Raw genomic sequence first — 22,281 nt, 5'->3', positions numbered from 1 at the left:
TGTCAGTCATTGTGGACATATGTTTACTAAGGCCTTCCTACATGCTTGTCCTCATTTTCACTTACCGGTTGTGAGTCTGACAGCGGAAAAATTCCAAATCTTCTTTCTTTGGAAAGTAAGCTTGTATGAGTGATGCAAACAGGAACTTTTATACAGAGCGTATACAAAGAGTAATGGGCTCATGCATGCTCTTGCACGCGTTTAACAGACGTTCCCTCTCAGGAGTTGATACAAGGTTGGGTATGAGCATTATTTTTTTAAAGGAGAGGGCAGGTCTTTTAAAAAAAAAAATCATCGAAATCTGCCAATATACGTTTAAATGAGGGATACAAACAATTTTGTCCACATGTATATTTGGTATATTAAGACATCCAGTATCTCCAATCCAACTCTCAACAGCAGGGGGCAGCTGAATACTGCTAATTCTGAGCAAAAAGGGATTTTTTTTCAAATAATGCTTTCACTTGAACAGCACTGAGACAAAGGAAGGCAGCTCATAGACAAGACTTTCTCTTTTATTCAATAAATAACTTACATTATCAACAGTTGGCATGTGGAACCACATAAGATTTACACAGTTTGATCTTTCTGGCCTATCCCGGTCAGCTATTTTGTACAATTCGTTTAAAACATCAGAATGAAAAAAAAAACAAAACATAAAGTGCATCAAACTCAAACATACAAATGCCACAGAACAGTGTCCTACATTCTTTTTTTTTTTCAGGAAGGTGAGCTGAGTGAAAACATCTACGCTAAACAAGTGAGAGACTCATTCGGTTAAGGTGTGCCATCTTTAAGACTGCTCTGTGGCATTTGTGTTGAAAAACAATAATAAAAAAACTTTTTTTTTTTCAGAATAAGAGGCTCACATTCACCAAAAAAACATTTTTGCACAAATCTGAAGGGATAACTTTGAAAAAAAAAATCTGTAATATGCAAATCTCAACACAACAATGCACAAAAATGTATGTACAATTCTCACAGAATACAAGTAGAACCAGAGACTGTAAAACACAGTTACACCTATTAACACAAAGTTAAACAACACTAGTTTTTTCTTGTTGGAGCGTATTTAGAAGACATATTCAGAACAGCAGTGAAAGAGGCCTGCTGATACTTCAGCGTAAACGATAAACGACCGTAAAGCCCAGAGGGCTTCAACAACACGGATCAGATGCTGCAGCTGAAAGACTTCTTCCAACGCGGAGCATGTAATAACACGAACACACCAGGAAGAAAAAAAGAAGCTGTATTTCATCACTGTATGGTAAACACGAGTTTATATACAATGAAGTTTCCCTTAATGAGAAGAGTTTGAGGCTGAAAAATCAGATGTGAGGAGGCAAACGTTGGCACAGTGGGGCGTACTTTGGCAACAAACTCTGCCATGAGATCACCTTTTCCTTTTTTCCCCCCCTTCTCTTACAGATGTGCTTATTGTTCAGCCGCTGTGACTCAGTCAGTTCTCGGTCTGCAACTGCTTAAAGCTAACCAGAGGTGACGTCTGCTGAGTCGAAACAGCCACCATCTTTATCGTTGTTAACATGGAGCTGTCACAGCCCGATGGGCTGATCTACCTCCTCCACAGCGACACTAACGCTGGTTCTCTCTCCTGCTCTCAGGCTCGAAAGACAAACACTGTCAGCTTAAACAATAGAAAGAACGGTTGTGCGTTACGGATAAACGACACATTTCTATTAATTCCAGTTAGCAATTTGGCAGAAGGAGGCTGCTTTGTCTTTTATGTCTCTCAAAAAAAATCTTGGAGCAACACATTCTCTCTCACTCTCTCCATATATATGTATAAATATATGGAAAATCCTGCTCTCAAAAGAACTCCAAATTAACCACAGATGCTGGATTATTCACACATGTTGTACTAATGCACACACACACACACAACCTAACAATATGACTCATTAATCTACGCTGCAGACAACTGGAGACGTTGCTCTGACATCCTTTTGGCTGGGAGCTCCCCATCAAAATCTTAGGCTTTTCCAAAGCTGGAAACTAATCAAACATGGAGCTGCCTCTGGCCTTAGGTTAACAAAAGCCCCCTGTCAGGTCCCAATCCCCGCCCTCTCTGCAATCCCCCCCGCTCAGCCGCAGGAGCCACGGCTGGCCCTGGCACTGATGCGTGGATCAGAGGAGGGAGGATCAGCGGAGCCCCCTTTCTGCAGAAGATCATCTTGAGGGTTATTCATACGTTTTAATCCCAGGTGGACATCCTGAGCTCTTGGCTCTCTTCAAAGAGTAAGAACAGCTAAATGCATGTGATGACAAGCGGGTGAGAGAGTGGTGAGCGTCACCTTGTCATCAGGCAGACATCAGAACCACCAAAATGAGCTGCTGGAGAGGATGATATACGACACAGAAATGGTACTTCTACTTTCACTGACAGACGCGACATGAGGACACCGTGTCTGACAAACTACAGAATAACTGTGCCACACAGTAAAACGGCCAGGAGGTTAAAGACCAAAACCGAAAGGACATCTCTGATCCCCTGTACTGCACTGCTTAGAGCATCCTTCTCATAGATGTGGTACCTGTTGCTGTTTGAGTGGAGCATTTTTACATCCTCAAAAGCGTAGTACGCCGCCAGGGTGAAGTTAATGTCTCCGGAGGAGAGGAGGTCAAACACGCAGGACTGAAAGTACAGATCTTCCACCGGAAGCCGTTCTTTGCACTTGGCCTTTGCCGACTTGTAGGTGAAGCCCTGTGTGCCAGCGACGCCGCGGGTCCTACTGGCACCCTGAGTCGCCTCCGCCGCCCGGGCTCTGAAGTTCCGGAAGTCGATGCGTTGGTTGGCTGGACAACCATGGAGACACAAATACAAGTCCTGGGTGTCGCCTTCCTCCACCGAGTTCACCACCTCCTCCGGCATGCGCACGGCGAAGGTCAGGTAGCGGCCCACCTGCCGGACTACGATGGTTGTTCCAATGTACTTGGCCTGGATTTCCACATGCTGCCCGGGAACCTTCTCCACCACTCGCAGAGTGTTGGCGCCGTAGCGGTCGCCTCCGTTCTTCGAGCCGTCAGCGAACGCTGCTGGCAGGTCGTCTGTCTCTGCATGGTACATTTTCTGCTCGACGCATTCTTGGAAATTCCTGAAGATGATTGTCAGCTGGGGGAAAAAAAAGAAAAATATGTCAGGAAATAAACAACAAACAAACTATAAACTAAGCAACTGTCTGCCTTTTGTAGCAGATGGCACCAAACGGTTGCTTCAAACATTGCATCATATTATCCGATAGATTTACAGTGCCTATATCATGCAAAAAAAACTTTTAAAAGTTTATAACTGTGATATAATACCACTCCTTCCTGAAAAAGTCAACAATCCTTTGCAACCTCTAAACAGTTTATTTTTTAACCATCTTACCATTAACTATTCCAAGCTTTTTCTTTTCTGCTGAAGAACAGATGGATCGACACATCAATTTAGTTTTTTTTTAACGTTTTTTTCTTCTTGTAGCGGCCACTACGTGCAAGCATTTAGCAATGAGACCATGTAAGACGCGTGCATTGCCGATCCCCCTCATGTTTTTGTTTAAATCGAGACCGGTCTAACATTCATCAACATTATGTCTTTTTTTATTATGTAAATAGAGGAATATAAAGCACAATATATGTCTATCGAACCAGCAGCACTTATCTGTGATTGGTTAGACTGATGTCAAAATATTCAGTATGGACACTGGCCTTAAAAAAACCTGAATTGGTCGATGTCTAGAAGAAATTCATCCCAACAGCCAACTCCATGTTTCCAAGCTGCAGGTTGCTGCAGCCCCTCCAGAGAAACCTAACAGCTGTTTCTCTGCTTAGCGCTGACCTTACCTCACACACACACCGCATTCAACAGCACAGATTTCCTTACGTAAAATATTTTGACCATGTGCAACTATCCTTCCTTTGCAGCTGACCACTACTTTATGCTGGAATATTACATTAAACAAAAACATGAGAAAAAAAAATACAAGGGGAATCAATTCTTAATAAAGGCTGCGTACATCAGAATTTAAGAGGGAAAGGTTTATAGTTTAGCAATGAGGACAAATTTGTGCTTCATCTCCCCCCCTTCTACCCCACTGAAGTTTCACATTTCAGGGCTGGCTCAACTTAGGGGGAGGCCAAGGTAAACGCCCTCCAAAAACATGAGTCCCTGGCCATGTTAAAATCAGCCCTTAGTTTGCAGACACAAAGACGATCTATTCATAGCTCTGAAAAACCTGCCTGTGAACCCCCAGAACTATGCTCCGGAGAGTGGCGTCGGTCCAGGACACGGCGATATACTCTGCAGCTAATTAAGCAGGGCCGGTCAGAACTCTGCAGGCTCTGTTTCATGGGATACCAATGGGCCATTGTCCGAGCAGCAGTCTGGGGACAGCCAAATGCTCTGTTGTCTGTTTCTGACAAGGGGTCTACACAACACTCTATTAGCCTGACAACTAATGTGCTGCACCCGCCCTGCAGCCACCTTCCAACAGCTCGTTTCTTAAACGTTTCACTGAAGCCTCCATCGGTGCCGCCTTCTGAAAAAAAAGAGCGTTTTATTTGCTGCAGTGTGAATAGTGTTACAACCAACATGGCGCTCTGCTTTTTAAAGTAGATCTTTCACCAGAAGGCTCTTGTTTGCACAGGTGGCACTTGCTGCTGCTTTGTTTCCCCTTTTATCCAGAATCGAGCTCCTCTTAAAAAGCTGTCTCATTTTCTTCCAAGAATAGCAGCACAAAAAAAAATGCAATTCCCTTAAAAGCAAAATAAACCACAAATGCTTAATAAGCGTCATTTAGAAGCCTTGATTACAGAAAATTACAGTTCCTACAAATGTAAGTCGCTTTATTCAACCATCTAAGTACTTTTGGTTCTTGACCTCAATTACAATTGTTCCTGAGGCTCTGGCAAATCTGGGCCAACTCCATCATGATACCAAACTATAATTTAGCAGCAGTCATCCAAATGATCCACAGTGCCTTTAAACAAGATCATACTACCCTGCCTTCTGCAGATGAAGATATGAGGAAACACCAAGTATGCGGACAGTAATGATCTCCAGCAGCAGAAACATCAGGCTGAGGTGAAGTGAAAATAAATCCTTGCTTTGACATCTGCTGCAACATGTCGTTTAGAAGGATTATCAAGATCTCTGCGATTGTAGACTGGGCTCGGATTTCTGAATCCGTTATTATGGCACTAGTTCCAAACACTAACCAGACGCCACAGTTACACATAGAAGCCGCTTTGGAGCTCTGAGAAAGTGACCACATTAAATGGGAGGCGCACGCACAAATCGATACCTTAATGTGATCAAGAAAAAGTCTTTAGTTTCGTGTAGTTTTAAAAAATATGATTAAATAAATCATTGAACAATTTGGAATTGTTTTTTTTGTTTTACTTTTAGTGTCAATTTTAGAAACTAAAGCAATAAATGAAACTAAATAATGTGATTAAAAATCTTTAAGGTCCACATCACCCATCCTGATTCCAAGTTATATCTAATAATGTGTTTAAATAAAAAAAAAAAAAGATAAAATAAAAAAATCCAGCAGCTTTTAAATACTCTAGATCATAGATTTTTTTGAGTAAAAAATGTTTACCTAGTTGGGTTTTATTACCTGTACCAATCTCAAAGAAACACAAAGCTAAGGTTGGGTCCCTTTAAGAACAGATTGGAATATGAGATATTTATTTGGTTTGTTTAAAATATCTTAACTACAAGACAATTTAGGGTCAGGAGAATCATAGTTTTTTTATTCTTATTTCTAGCATCTGAAACTATTTATAGTCAAACTGTAATATTCCAATGTCTATCAAATGTCAAAAAAGTAACTATAGATGTCCAAGTCTTATAATGATTCCGGAAATTGGTCTAATATCAGTCAAAAAACTAAATCCAAATATGTCAGCCTGTGTTTAAAATCTGAGATATAATTTAGTTTATAAAAAACTCCTCTTCAGTCTGTTCATGCAACCCATTGATTAAGAATAAACAGGTCAGTTGTTCCCATGACTTTTGCTGACTGTATATAATTCCACAATTTACTATAAGTAAAAAAAAAAATTAATATGCATGATTTTTGCTGATATCATATTAATCCAATATCAGAACGGGTCCAAACTCGAAGCTGAAACATCTTTACTGTATCAGAAATGAAAACATGTATTGGGACACCCCTTATTGTAGCAATTATAACCCAGACCCAGTTACACCTTGTGCAAAAAACTCCTGCACATGAGGTTTTTTTTTTTTTTTTAAAAAGCAGAAGATGAGTCACATAGAAAAACAAAAACCCAACAGGGAGACAGAAGAGATCAATATAATTATCATGAAACTTTGATGCTTTATGCAAAAACGTGAAAGACCTTATTATGTTAATAATTCTAGCTACACAAGTTGTGTATTTATTGATTCTGACATAAAGTTGAATGTTCATTATACAAAAGTCCATCAGTAGGTGTGTTAAAGGCGTATCTAGAACAGTACCAGCGTGTTTTGCTAACATCATACATTCAAGTATCTAGGATTAACAAAATGATTCTCACCTTGCTTGTGGCTGTTGCCAAGGACCCTGGAAGCACAGGTGAGTTGGTCACCTGCACCGACAGGAATTTGTTATGGATGAGAGGCCAGGCTCCTTCCACCTTGCACGTCTGAAAGTCATCGCCAAAGGTCCTGAGGTGGGGGTCTCCGAAAAAGCCGCAGTGGGTGTAGTTAGGCTGCGCCGAGCTGCGCGTCAGACTGCGCTCGTAATGGCAGACCTCTGGGCCGTCAGAGCGCTCCTGGCTGTCGGTAAGGACGGGGGGAGGCGGGGGAGGAGGAGGCGGGGTCCTGGCCTGCGGCTGGAACATCGGCCCCTCTTTGGAGCAGTTCTTTTGGTTCATTAGGTCCTCGATGCCATGCTGGACAGAATGATAAGCCAGGTCGCCCCTGCAGCTCCGTGCCAGTCGGCCCACGCAGGTTTTGTACACCCGCAGAGCCGTGCAGTACTCCTCCTCCCCGAGTCCAGAGTTTGAGGTGACGGCCAGATATTCAGTGGTACACTTGATGACCTTGCACTGCAGGCTCACTGTCAGGTGGGCAAAGGGAATCAGAAAGGTAAACACACCATCTAGTAACAGGATATCAACACAAAAAGCTGGAAATAAAAAGTGAGAAGAGTATACACATTTCTATACTATATGGATATTCAATGTCCACACTTCAAGGAAGGAAAAATCTGTGTCCTTCACCATCTACCAAATGCAAAACCAGACCATAGACTCCTAGTAATCTGACATATAAGGAATGCAGTTTATTATAGACAATAACTGTGGTTTGGTTCTAATCTACAAGTTTGCTGATAGTTTATCAACTATTGAGTTGTTCAAACAGATCTCAGGACGCCTTATTGCTGCACCATGTTTGACAAGTATCACCTTGGCCTAATAAAGCATTAATGTTTTACCACATCTTCCACCTAACGCCAATCATCTGACAATAAAAAAAACCTTAACTTCAGGTATCACTGTGTTATGAGTTTGTTAACGGTCAGCTATTTAGTTGGGAAGCTGATAATACTGAGAGATGTGTAAATCAGTCTGACTATTCTGCGTTCACCAGAATAGTTTGGTTTGGTTAATTTAGTTCAGTTCAACTCATTTTACCAACAGTTAATTTTCAAGTTTTCCAATACACATTCACATGTTTAAAGAAAAGGATAAATTCACACAAGTAATTCAAATAACACAAGACTGAAAAAGAATAAAAAAAATACTAAATGATAGTTTAGTAAAATAAAATATTGATTTTGAATTTTGAATAAATGCTTCTATAAAAAAAACTGTCCCCGAACAAATTAAAGGGCCATGCTTATGAACAGTGAACTAACATACCTGTCAAGAGGTGCAGAAGTCTGATCCTGAACATTGCAGAAAACACCTGATTTCAGTGATTACCTCAAAGTGTTGCTCAACAAAATTTTAGTTCAAGAGCTCCATCAGGCCTCTTTACTTGTTTTATATAATGGAAGGGTATGTAAACCTTCAAGCACCAATTTATATTGCTACAGCTGTGGCTATATAAATAAAATTAAAAAACATACCAGTAATTTACAGAAGAAAAAAAAAAAAACAGTGTAAAAAGGTTCCATTTACATCCAGTAATATAAGGTTGAATTAATTCCAATCCACTGTGTTTCTATACAGTCTTAAAACATTTGGAGCCTATTTTTTTTTAAATAATTTTCCAGGTCTAAATGAAATTGGGAATAAAGAAAATTAAGCATAGATAAAAAATGGATTCCTTGCTTAATTGTCTGATGTGACAACACCAAAAAAGCTTTAAATATAGTTGATTTTGAAAAGTTTTTTATTTAAATGCGTGCTTTATCTGTGACTTGACACCACACAACTAGATTTGACCCTTTTAACCCTCTACATTTTACTTTTTGGACCTACAGAATAAATTCCCACTCATTTAAGACAATAGAAAACCCACTATGCTTCTCTTTATGGGTGCTGCTACAAAAAAATGCCAGAAAAAGCAAAATTCCAGCTATTTTTGGGTACCTAAGAAAACAAAAAATGGTACAATAAAATGTGCTTTAAGGAATCTGAATTTAGTGTAAGATTTTCCATTATTTCCTCAACAATTCATATATTTATAAATAGACATGATTTAACTGAAGTTAGGCCTAAAAATAAAAATAAATAACAGATATCAGTTCTTTTCTTTTTAGATTACCATTTTGAAACTTATACTTTAAAATCGTTAAATAATGATTAACTAAATATATACAAAAAAATATAATAAATAATCCACAACTGAACATTTGCAACCCAGAATGTGAGGCCAAAAACTTATATATATAGGCTATAAAGTTAGGTTATAAGTTATTGATAAATAAGTTATGCGTTATTGAATACAACCTATCCTAATGAAATCTCTGCAGTGAGTGAATCTGTGATTTAAAACTAACTTGTTTTTTCTTACCGGAGGGGAAAAGTGTGAAAAACACAGCGAGGACTTTGCACACATCAAGCGCCGAAGGTCTCCCTCTTTCCCCCATAACCATCCATCCAGCTCGGGGTCGCGCTTCTCTCCTCTCCCTGGTCACATGGGATTAAACAGTGGAGAAAAGTTAGAGCTGCAGCGCTCCCAACCAGAAGATAGTCCACAAAAACGCTGTCCGACTTTCATCACTGCCTGGTTGAATAGAAGCTGATTTGCTTGCTGTTTCAGAGTCTGAGTTGAACAATAAGCTGCTCCTTCTGCTGGTGTTTAATGTGCTGCAGCCGCTCAGCTCTACTGGGGAGGTCCGCCTCCTCAGCCCCTAACCCTCCTTCTGCATGGTTTCCTATTACACCAGGGGCGGAGCTAGGTGGGGGAACAGGGGTGGCCATGGCCCCCCTTAAGGGCTGGTTATACTCCTGCAGCAGTGTCGCAGTGAGCTTGACGAACATTTTTGATTTATGCTCAATTTGTGCGGACGCTTTTGGTTTTGGTTCGGGCCAGGGGGGGGGGGAGTTGGGGGGGGTTTTTTCGGCCATTGGGGGGTTTTGCGGGGGAAAATTGGGGGGGTTTGGGTTTTTTTTTTGGTTCGTTTCCCCTGGCGGCTTGAGGGGCCCCAATTCGGTTTTTTTTGCCCATATGTGACCTAGATCTGATCTTTTCATGGCTGTCTGAACAACACAGATCTGCTGCACTGTAGTCGACCAAAATCCCGGACGATTTCGAAATTCCCCCTGGACATTTTTTTTAGGTATGAAAAGTAGGAGAAGTGCAAGAGAAAAAGATAACGTCTGGTCACCCCACCATATCAACAATTTGATATTTCAGTGAGTAAATGCTTGTTGCTTTGATGCGTCTTTGCTTGGCAGCTCCGCTTCTTGTAAACCAACCAATTAGCGCACAGCTAATCTAAATATTCATGAGCATACTTAGATTAGATTAGATGATTAGATGAGCTTTATTGATCTCACAACATACCATAAAAGGAAGAAAACCTGTAATTTCATTCTAGGACTTTTAACCAGGCTTGAATAGCCTGGTTAAAAGCAAATATGCCATTTTCATGCCAACCAATGTTACGCAGCCTATTCAGGGACCTTAAAGACCAGCACCAAATACCCTATAGAATCATTATATGACCCTTTTAAGATAGTTGCATTGGGTGAACTTTCTATTCAATTAGTTTTAATTCACATTCTATGTCTTATTAGGTCAATATAAATTCACATTTTAGGAGTTTTACATATTTTTGACTTAAATTAAGTTAAAATTACCTTTTTCTATAAAAAAAAATCTCAATTAGGACTCAATAAAAAGTGATAAATTCAGCTGTAAAAGTTTGAGATTTTTTTTTAATTTGTTTTGATAAAAACATTTAGCAGATGAAAACTGGGATCCTATCTCAATACTCCTGAAGCTATCACCTTATTGTTCTTAAAGGGGACGTAAGAGGATGTACTGGCTGGAGTAAAAAAAAGCAACAAAAAATACACCATTGTAGATCAATTAGTGTTATAGCATTAGCCTGTGTTACTCATAATGGTTAGCGTAGCGGTCTGCATGGTGGCACAGTTTGTAGCCCTGTTGCATTGCAGCAAGAAGGTTTCTGGTTTAATCCTCAGTACAGGGTCCTTCTGTATAGAGTTTGCTTGTTCTCCCTGTGCATTCTCTCTGGGTACTTCGGCTTCCTCCAGGTCTGAGTGTATGTGTGCATGGCTGTATGTCTCTATCTTGCACTCTGACAGACTTGGGACCTGTCCAGGTGGTACCCTGCCTCTCGCCCATAGAATACCTGAGATAGTCACCAGCCACTCTGTGACCCTGATGGAATAAGCGGGATAAAAATGGATGGGTTAGCATTGCAGAGCAAGCCAAAGGCATGACTGATTAGCCACTACTTAATAAGATTGCCATTAAAGAGTATTGAGACTGTTTGTAAATAGATAAATTAAAATATTTAGGCTCAGCCAGTTAAACTAGGCACACTCTTTGGGAAACAAATCTGTATTGGTTCCTGTGATGCTCTAAACAGGATGCCCCCAAAATCTAGTTCAACTTAAGACCCATTACAACCTTAGCATGACATGTTGCTGGGTTTATTAATCTGGAAATCCTACTGCTTAACAATTATGCAACTAGTACAATCCTACATGTTACGAGTTTCAACTTTAAAACTAAAAGAATACACTATAAATATATCCGCAAATCTCAGTTTGTTCAGAGAGTTCTTAAGAAAACAATCAATGCACCCTTAGAACCTGGTTTGAGAACCATGGGCCTTAGGGAGGCACGTCCAAAGTCGATCCTTGGGGGCAGGAACCATCTCAGTAGACAGTATATTTTTTAAGGAACACCATCTTGACCTTTTATAACTAGATTTTTAGTAATCACGCAGTTGAATTGGTTGAAGAAACTATTTGCGAACGGTTATATTCTTATTTATAAACTAATAGTTTATTAGGGGTATTCAGTTACAGTCATTACAGTTCAAGCAGTTAAACATAGGCTCAATGTTAAAAAAAAAAGATAATTTCAAACTTCTTTTATTCACTTTTGGTGTTTTTTTTTAAATTCTTATTACAAGTACTAAACCTGTAAATACTGCTTTCATACTACTATCATTCTTGAAGCAATATTCTACAGTATTTCCTTAGACCTTTTTTGGTTTTCTTGTTATCGAAAAGGTTCTTCAAGGCTATAATTACAAATGGGAATTTTTAGGGTTTAAAACCAACCCTGACTTTAAAATCCAAAATGGCCGCCTTGCATGTAAAACTTGGTATCAGAGGCAAACAGAAAAGCTTATTTGCACTTTGTATGATTAGTATTTCATTGGATTTTTCAGAAGCCTGACATAACACATGCTGAAATGGTAGCTAAACACGTTATTATTTACTTGTATATCCTAGCCTTGTCACTGAGGCAGTCATTTAGTAACTTAGCCTTTCACATTGGTTAATTTGAACTGGTTATCATCCTCAGATCTGAACAGGTACATGGGACACCAACACTACAGTTCCTTGTTCACTATTGTCTGCCTCGGTTTATGCAGAGTTCTCCAAATTTTCCTCACTGTTCTTTTCATCAGAAGCAATAAAAAATATTTTAGCTTATTACCTATTCCTTATTAGTTTTACGTAATAGGTCATTTGTTGCCTTGCAAAGAATTAGCACCCATATTCCTTTCAAGGAGCACATCCTAAGTACCACTCAAGGTATGTGTTCTGCAGTTTGGGAACAATGGCTCTATGCCCCAGATAAAAGTGTTTACAAGTAGAATATAAATCTTTTTACCCCTAAAGGTCCACTGTTAGCTGTGCTGTGGACCAGGTGTGTGCAATTTTCTATTTCCACTTAATTAAAATCATCCATAAACATCTTCAAATCCATGTGTTTCACACATTCTTCAATGGAGAGTTGGCACAAGTTAACACAAATTACTAATGAATATAACAATAAATCAATCTGCTGGTTGAATTATAGATTAATCATTTTGGTTGTGAAACATTCTGTTTCCCAGACCAATATAAAAAAAAAAAGAAATATTCACAAGCTCTTGAGTAAAATTATGTGCAATTTTAATTGTAAACACAACTCTTTCTGTCCTCTAATAACCAAAACAAAACTGATAACTACCCCCCTGAGCATTGCATCAAAAAGACATTGACAATATCACATTTTCTTTTGTTTAAACAAGATGAAAATGATTATGAAACTTGTTTAAAGATGATCAAACAGGATAACTAGGCCTGTTTTTTAACAAAGATTTTCCCGTAGCTTATGGGCTCTTTTCCAGAGCTAAATGAAGATCAGGGCTTAAATAGCTATAAAAAATGTCCATGTATGAAGTGTACACTATAATTTTCAGTGGGTTAGGTATAATACTTAGAGATAACATACAGCTCAGACAAAATGGACCAAAGTGTAATTTTAAAAAGTAGTTAAAGTATAGAATCATTCTCTGTGTAATATAGATAGAGTTTTTCCTCAGTTAGTTTATTAAGAAGTGAAACCTGAGAGAACGGAAACCTCCAACGAAGGACCTGCAGGGATTTTTAAATATAGTCCTTTAGAAAAACAAAAATCGTAACAGGCATTTAAATCCTGATAGAATACCCAATATCTGTGTCAGCCAGGAGAAGCCTAGTTGGTTAACACCCTGATAAATCCGCAACAAGAAGGGCACCTAATTATTTAGTGTTTCATTTTATTGACTTGGATTTAAGTGCAGTTTCACTTTATATTAAGAGGTTTTAGCAAATTTCCTTAGATAACCGAAAATTTTGCTCAAATCCACTCCCTTCAAACACATCACACTTCTTGATTAGCTTTTATTTTCACAAATGGTTACATTAGCGCTGCCTTTCATTACCATTCAAGCTGAACCCACACATGATGGATGGCTGCATATACGCTCAGGTTGTAGCTGGCTGTACAGTGTTTTTCCACCGGAGTGGTGAACGTCTGTGAGGTTTCTGTCCCCTCTCGCGGTTGATGGATATGTTCCCATACAATGAGGTCTGAGCCTACACATGTTTTTCAACAGGGGTGGCCCTGTGCAGAGACTTACATCCAACACTAATATGCTGAGCGTTCACATCTGAAATGAATGAGTGCAGCTGAAAGCTCTAAGCTGCTTCTTGCTGAAAATCTTTTTGATAAATCATGGAACATTTTTTGGGGCTGTGGCAGAGAAGCTGTGGCTGCTGCAAAACTCAGAGGAGTAAATTGTCATTTAACACCCTGAAGGCTTTGATGTGAATATTTTTATGATGTGTTACTGGTCGATTCCTGGCAAGAAAAGCCCCACAGCATACCAAATATGATCGTGTGTGTTCCATCTTTTATTCCACTGGCACACAGTTTGCTGAGGCTCATAATTAGTTAACAAATTATTGTTGTTAAAGCTGCTACAAATGACAAAAATATAACTAACTTATTGTATGGTGCAAAAGGTTTCTAACTAGAAACATCTTAAGTTAAACATGCGTCCTACTTTCCCACCAGCACTCTTGAATTTTTATTATTTTATACCCTTTGTGCTTTCTAAAATCTCAGTTTGTCTGATTAAATTTTGAATGTCATTGAATGCTTATGTATTATGATAAAAAAAACAAAACAAAAAATAAGAACCTTACTAGATAATGATTGGAGTTATATGCAAACATAGACCTCAACTCTTGCTACATATGATTAAATTGAATTTCAGCTAATCTGAAATGCATTCCATTATTCTATTGTTATAAACTGCTGGTTGTGCAAATGTTTTGTAGTTGCATTCAACTGTTTGAATACAAAATGCCCGTTGTGTTAAATAACACAGTCTAAGCAGAATAGATTAAAAATGTCTGGTTTGTGAACTACTTAAAAGCTTAATAACAGTAAAATATGATGCTAAATAAGTACTTCAAATAATTTAGTGGTATAAATGATTATTTTATTTTGTTATTTCTAATTGATTGAGTGTAAAATTGAAAAAAGAATATTCACTCAGTAAAATTGAATAAGATCTTCCAATATAAAATGCAAGCAATGTTTGCAGGCACAAATGTTAAGCTTTATAAACATTGATCTAAATTATAAACTTAAATCATAAAAGACTTAGAAATCCAAATAACAATTAAGAAATATAACAGATAAACTGCAATGTAGCAATAATAATAGTCAACAGTCTTAATATTTTCTATAATAACCAAAATTTTTATTTCCAGTGATCTTATTCGAATAAGACCACTCCAAATATATTCAGCTTTTTAAATTTAAATCTAATAATCTTGCAAATTGAATATTTTACTGCTACAAGATATCATTAGAAAGTATAGCCACAAAAGCTATTAGAAATGTCATATCAGGGCATTTCAATGATCAATAGACCAATTCTAGTTAACCTAAATCTATATTCACAGCCCTACTGGAATCACTCTCACCAGCTGCCAGCTCTTATCAAGCTACATGTCACTTTAAGAAAAAAAACTAAAAAACATACCAGCTATTTGGTTGGTTGATGGGATCTTGTCAATAGAGATTCTTGTCTTAATGCATGACTGTATTATGAAATTAAGAATGCGGGCAACCAAGGCTTTAATAAATAGAGATGCACCAATCAGCTGTCCTGAGAATCGCTTGATTTTTCCCTTAATTTTCAATGTATAAAATGATTTTAACATTAACACGATCTTCTTTCACTTTCCATTGAATTTAAAACTCTAAAGCTCTATTAATAAACAGGCAATTTGATGTCTTTAATGGGTCTATATGTGATTTAAGGTCATTGGAATGAGAAAAAACAAAAAAAAACCTAAATCTAGATGTTTAAAATTTGAACTGTCAAATACAGTAATGTTAAGGAAACAGGTAATATAGTTATAGGTAAATCCTGATAGATAGATATTTCATTTTAAATGCAGAATAAAACATAAATGTTTCTTTTGATCTGTTGGTTTTTATTAACTATGTTAAATAATAAATAATTTTAAACCAACCTAACCACATTATGGTACACTTCATAATCAAACTACAACATAAGAGAGCTGCTGCTTTCTGTATTAATTAAAGTCTCCTTCCTTTCTCCAACAGATGGCGCTTGTTAGATCTCATCTGAAAGCTGAAATCTTGACACAAACGCACATGGCTTTTACTAGGGCAGGCAAACCTGTCATTAAATGTGAGCTACATGGACAACTCGGTTACTGTGCTAATTGGAGCTGTCAGGCTTTAAAAAGGCGAAGATTAGCAATCCGGCAAGTTTTTTTTAACCTGTTATAAGCAAGAAAATAACCCTTTATTACTGTCACATAGAGTGGTTGTTACTGATCTGAATGCTGTTATTCCTTTAAAAAACAACAACTGGATGAGCCTTTTAATAAAAGAAAATGTGGTAAGGTATTTATGTATTATTTATTTATTTTGTTGCATTTATTTCTTGGATTAAACTGTTTAATCATGCTGCACAAATGTAAATTTCTCGCATTGAAAATTCAATATGCACAAAATATGCAAAAGGAAATGTAACATGCAAATAAATAAAAAAATAAATAAGAGGGGGAAAAAAGGATATGACATAGACCCACCTTTGAGGCTGCATGGGCTCTGCAACTCAGGAGTTCTGCAGGAACCCAGAGGACAGCGAACAGAGAGGAAGCAGATCCCTGACCAAAAATAAATAAATAGAAGAAAAAAACTCCCCTCAGACACCAGACTGTCACACTAATCCGTAATCACACGCAGTCCGCGGCTCTTTGAGGGGAAAATCCACCGATCCGTACATGGTGGTGTCCGTAGGATCAGTTCCTCTGCGCGCAGCTCCTCTCTGCAGCCAAATCAAAGTGTCTCTCCCTTTCAAGCTGCCACCTCTCGCACCCGGCGGACTCGGATCTCTCCAGCCATCGCTTCACTCATTCCGCATCAGTCGATCGGAAAGCAGACATTAAGAGAGATTAAGTCTAAGTAATTGGCCTCATCCAGGGTGTTAGTTATGGCGAGAAGGAAAACAGCCCTGAGGGCAAAGCTGCTGCGCACAGTCCGATCCGCTGCCTGGATGTTGTGAAACGGCTTGTTAGAAAGTGTGAGAGAGACAATGATGGGCTCTGCATGACGCCGCATGGAAGCCCTCAAATCCCAGAACCTCCCCTGCTGTTCTGCTTTTGCATTGGAGAGAAGTGAGCTACAGATCAGGTCGCAGCAGCTGCAAAGAAACTCAAAACTGATTCAGAGAATCACTGCGTTTATCTAAAGCCAGTTTAAACCAAACCCTAATTGTCCTTATCACTGATGACACCTCAGCTACATGCCTTCAGCCTAAAATTCTCTACCGTTTTCACACTAGTTTATTCAACTTTAACAGAGTTGAAATTGATGCCTTAGGTTGATTGGCAACAAATGGCCCCAACTGTCAGATTATGACCCTCATTGCACGCTCATCTTTGCAAATCACAGGTTTCGGAAGAGACAAATCCACAATAATCAAGATTTAATAGAGGATCAGATGGACAAATGTTTTCCAGTTGGGGGAGAGGGGCTAGGCAGTGCTGTTAAAGCAGGAGGAAGGCTGCTGCACCTGTGTTTAAGGATCAGACTGAACCACAACCTCCCCCTCCCTGCTTTTAAAGCTTTCCAAGCTTCAACAACTTAACAGATTCTCCCTACGTTCCAGTTTCCCTCCAACCCTCTGCGGCTGGTAAAGCAGCAGAAACAATCAGGATTTTCACAGACTGCCAGGGTTATGTCTGACTCTGATGCAACACAAACTTAGAGCTGTTTAAAACCTGACTTTGCCAAATAAGCCGGTGAGTTTGGGGCCCATCGGGTTGATTCTGCAGGTGCTATATGCAGAAAGTATACAGAAAAGTATTTATACCCTGATTCTTTTCAGCATGTGTCATGTTACAACATATCCAAATGTCATTCACTGGGATTTAATTTATGCATCAACTTAAAATAGAGCAAAGTAAAAGAAAAGAATGTATGATTTAGATATTTTTTTATTTATATTAAGCTTCCACTAAATTTAAAGCTGCAAGTCCATTGTGTTGTACCATACTAAATACATCTTTATCCAAAACTTTCCAGTGTAGGTTTTTAGGTTCAGTCACCAAACTCCATGTTTTCTGCATTACTTTTGATTTTTGCTTCATTAATCTTTCTTTTTTTTATATAGAAAACATGGAGCCAAAATGTTTAATTTGGGTCTCCTCTTTAAGATCACCCTCCTAACCAAAATAGATTTTTTGCAAACATTAAATTAGACTTTGTATAACTTTCTTTCCACAATGGCTTTCTTCTCGCAATACTTAAATTCTGCCAGTTTTGTAGAATGCCATCCTCTTCTCATACCTTTTATATTGGTCTCTACGTGTCCTCCAGTTACACTTGGCTTTTTATCCTTTTTCTTCAACTGTCTAGAAGCTTTCAGATAATAGATGTATTTATATTGATTCTAAATGGCATGTTGATCAATTGACTCTTTGAATAAACTGATTCAACCCTGTACTTGGCTATTGCTAGGCTGTCACAAAAAATAAATTGTTGAAAACTTGTGATTGTAAATTGACAAAGGTTTCAATATGGAACACAACCATCACATTGCGTCATTCTTTAGCACTAAAAGCTAGACGTTAACCTCCGTAATGTCCGTCTTCACTAAATGTCCTTCTCTCCCCATATGGCCAGCGACAGGCACTGGATTTTACAGTGATGTCAGAGCAGGACATGAAAGAGCGACACCCCAGAGGGAGAAGAATGGCTTTAAAGTTGCAGGATGGTTGCTCCTATCACAAACACAGCTGGTGCACAAACTCCTTTTCTAAAGGTATTGCAGCAAAGTGTTAAAAGCCTGCAGGCTTTATGTGCTATTTGTCTGAATTGCTTAAATGCCCAGATTGTTTTATAAGCAAGCATATAATTCTGGTTTATGCTTGATTTTATAGAAACCCAGTGACAATTATCCATTTGTCATAACAAATATAGCAAAGATTGATGCCTATACTCTTGGGGGATCCTGCGTTTTTGATTATATAACAGTGATTTTCTACAGCATAGTATTAGAATAAAAATCAGCAGAGCTGAAAATCCCCATGAGACCATGTGTGGAAGAGAAACTTTTGAACCCACAAAAAAAGTTTATTGTAAAAACTTGTTCTGGAGATCAAACATTGTAATGCAAATACTAGCGTGTCGATTTTGTAAGAGTTTGCACAAATTTTTTTATTTATTCTGTGACTTGATTATTCATAACCCATTTCAGCAATTTCAAGAACAGTCCTTTATTTGAAATAAAGTTAAATTACTTTTAGGTAAAAAAACTGAGTCTGAAGAAATCAGCTCAGATTGATTTAAACTGATTGTTACTCTTTTAAAGATGCTAACATCTAACCAAGCGTGTGAAAGTTATGCAAACTTGTGTTTTGTTGCATTGCTTCTGTGTTGGTCACGCTCCAGTAAATATCATATGCTTCAGCTTCACCTTTTTGTGCCTTTTTGAGCTGCAGGTGCATACCAATTAGCCCATCACGGTGTGTTTTGCTTCTCTTGTCAGAGGTGTCATGCGCTCCATTGTGTTCAGACACCTTCGACTCAGTGATCTCCCCAGGGATCCTTATATTGCCTGAAAGAAATTCCTTTTAATTGCTTTTTTCTCTGTGGCTTTGATTCAAGTTTCCCAATCTAAAGCTGAGTGATTAGTTAGGTAATCCTTTCCAGTATTAGCAGGTTTAACAGCTAAATTATCTGTTTAAATAACATGGGTCATATACCAGAGCCAGAAAACCTAAAAATATTAAAACTATGAACCACAAATAAATTTTGTCACACTAAAAAAATGTTTTTCTTGACAGGGCCATGCCACTTGAAAATCAGAAAGCAACCGATGATAGCATCTCATTTGGAGGTATCAATTTATATAAATTGAACATAAACTATTTTCTATTGCGCAACTATAGAATGATGGTCAGAACAGATTTCTTTTCTTTTTATTAAAAGCCACAATTTGTACAATGTGTTGAAGTACAGAGTGAGTGGGCTCGCCATAGAGAGTTTTCAAATCAATGGGTAGGTTGTTGGTTTGTTTCCTGTGTGATGAAAATCTCTTTTTCTTCCATACTGACCAAGTAAGTCGCCATAGAATTACTGAGCTAAGGGATCAGTGAAGAAATGGTTGTCTTTACTTTTATTGTGAGTGGTTATTATGTTACGTGTTGATACCTAAGTAGGTCTGTATGTCTTATAGGTTACACTGGAAAAATCAACATCTAAATAAGCCATCTTTTCTTAAAATAAGTGCATTTTGTCTTGAATTGAGGAGGTAAAACATACATTTTGTCAATGGAATGAGACAATTTACACTTAAAATAAGAAAACACAATTGCATTGTCTAATTTCAAGTGCATGTTATCTAATTATCTTATTTTAAGACTAAAAATACTCATTCCATTGGCAAACTATTTCATTAATTTACTCAAGTTAAGGGTAAATACATTTAATTTAAATTTTTTTAAACTTATTTCTAGATCATTTTTCCAGTGAATGGACTGTTTTTTCTCAGTTCAATTCACAAAAATTCATAAAACTATTATGACCTACAAATCACCTTACAAAAAATAAAGGATTAAACATGTGCTCTAGAATATTGCATGGATCCTTTTTGGAAAGCTTCAATAGTTCTCATTATAAATATTTCCAAAAAACATCAGTATGCAGTTGCTGTCTTTAAAGGGAAGCTTCAGAGGTTTTACAAGCTTGAAGCTCTCCTGTACTGAATTGAATCATTACAGCAAATGACTTCAAAAATATTGCCCATTAGAAGCTATTCTGTTAAATTACACAAACCTCTCTCTGCTCTTCGGCGGACATCAATAACGGGTAAAACCCATTTACACAGAAAACATGCATATAAATGAAATCTGCTTAGCTGCATAGTGTAAATGGTTTTGAATCCTCTTAAAAAAGAAAACGTTTTTAGACTGCCTGCATGCATCAAAACTGACCAAGGAGGATTTTTTAATATTATATTAAAATGTTTATGCTTATTAGTTGCTTATTAAGTTAAAACAGAGAATACAAATTTATTTATTACTCTGAAATATGCTGGATTCTATGCTACTTGTGCATGACTGGCATCTGAAAAGGTTTTTTTTTTTTTTTTACCAGCATAGCTCCCTTTGGTAATAAGGTGTGAGTATGAATTCACAAAATTCTATTAACTCAGATATTGTGGAGAGTTACAGCCGTGGTTGGCAACAGAGAGAATGCAGGGAAGCTTGTAAATTGTCTGCTCATGTGAACTGAGGAAGAGACCTGAATGTGTAAACTCTCATTAAAAATTGTATTTCTCATTTTGAGCGGGGAAAGCTTCTATCTCTCCTTCATAAAGCAGACTGAAATCCAGAGAGAATTGCTGCTTTATGTGGACCAAACATTGCACCGTCTGAGACCTCCTAACAGATAATTAGTATGTGCTGTCTAGAACAGGCCTTAATTGAATACACACATGAACAAGCATTAGAAGCCATAGAAACCATATAACTGGTCACAGATTTGGGAAAGATTCTCATAATTTACCACCTGACAGGATTTAGGGAGGGAGGGGGACATATTAGAGAGCTTCCTCAGCTTGATTTGCATGCAAGATGGCTTAAATACAAGAAGAAAAAAACAACAACATAGGCTTATCTCAACAACACAGCCGTCTTTTTTAATTTCCTGCATCCAAGATTGTGCACAGAAGTGAAGGACAATCTATATATTCATCCTAGCAATGTATAATTAGACAAGCTTTGATTCCTGACTGTGAAAACAAAGAAAATATTGGCCTCCATTTATCTCTGCAGTCATTGGAGTTATTGCTTTGCTTTTTTACATTTTACATAGACAGTTGGTGCCAAATTAAGCAACAGTTGATTGGTGTAAAATCTTTTTTGGCCACCACTTCTCTTTCTGACGTATTGTTATTTTTCCTCCCGTAGTGTTGATTGTATCTTTGCTGTACTAATATAAAAAAACAACAACAAAAAAACAAAGAAAGTGCAGGTGATACAATAACGAGACAGCCATTGTGCACATGGTGTATATTTTTTTAAAATTGACTGAAATGCTTTATTGGAACAAACCTGTCTGTTGGATGAACTAATAATACAGAATAATCATAGGCACAGCTGAGACTTTGCTTTAGAGGTCTGCATTAAAAAAACAAACAAAACAATGTTAAATTTAGTCATATAAGTTTATCCAGTATTTATTCAGGACTTTTGTTTATGGTTGCAAAAAGCTTGGTTTCTGGCCTTTTAAACCAGTTTGAGCAATTATTTCAAACCTGTTTTTATGAAATTAATCTAACAAAAATCTATACTAGAGCAACCAATTCCTGTTTTTAAAGATAAGGACAGTTTTCATCATAGGATTGTCCACACTGTAAAATTGCTAAATTAAATTACTAAATGCTTCCAACATTCAAGCACATGATGACTGACAAAGTTCCTTCAGATATTCCCCCATCTAAACACTACTCCACTATTTCTGAGGGTAACGCTAACACATGTGCACAGACAGGATGAAGACTTTAACACAGACCTAACAGGGAGTCATAAATAAATGCTACCAACTCTGTCCAGGGATTCTTTTTTCTGAAAATAAGCTGCACAGTACTGAATTCCCAAAATCTCTTTTATGTTTTTGCTCCTTTGGCTTCACTGTTGAACTTAACTAGTTTCCTGCAGCGCTGTGCTGTGTGCACAGCTGCAGACCTTGCTTTTTGTCACGTCCTGTTACAAAAGCTGCAGCAGCCTGGTGTCCAA

The 22,281-nt window shown here is 37.8% G+C and overlaps 1 protein-coding gene across 1 annotated transcript; it reads right to left on the bottom strand.

Moving 5' to 3' along the window:
• Nucleotides 1–489: 489 nt before the first annotated feature.
• Nucleotides 490–16,664, bottom strand: rgma (repulsive guidance molecule family member a). The gene is made up of 4 exons (XM_015378720.1): nucleotides 16,066–16,664; nucleotides 8,978–9,093; nucleotides 6,550–7,073; nucleotides 490–3,130 (listed from the first exon to the last, which is right to left on the bottom strand). The coding sequence occupies exons 1-4, from the start codon at nucleotides 16,077–16,079 to the stop codon at nucleotides 2,435–2,437; spliced, it is 1,350 nt and encodes a 449-aa protein (XP_015234206.1). The 5' UTR covers nucleotides 16,080–16,664; the 3' UTR covers nucleotides 490–2,434.
• Nucleotides 16,665–22,281: the final 5,617 nt, after the last annotated feature.

This window comes from Cyprinodon variegatus, unplaced genomic scaffold, assembly GCF_000732505.1.
Source record: "Cyprinodon variegatus isolate N-32 unplaced genomic scaffold, C_variegatus-1.0 Scaffold177, whole genome shotgun sequence".
NCBI classification, from domain to species: Eukaryota; Metazoa; Chordata; class Actinopteri; order Cyprinodontiformes; family Cyprinodontidae; genus Cyprinodon; species Cyprinodon variegatus.
The sequence above is the reverse complement of the archived record's forward strand: the minus strand, read 5'-3'. Positions and strand labels throughout refer to the sequence as shown.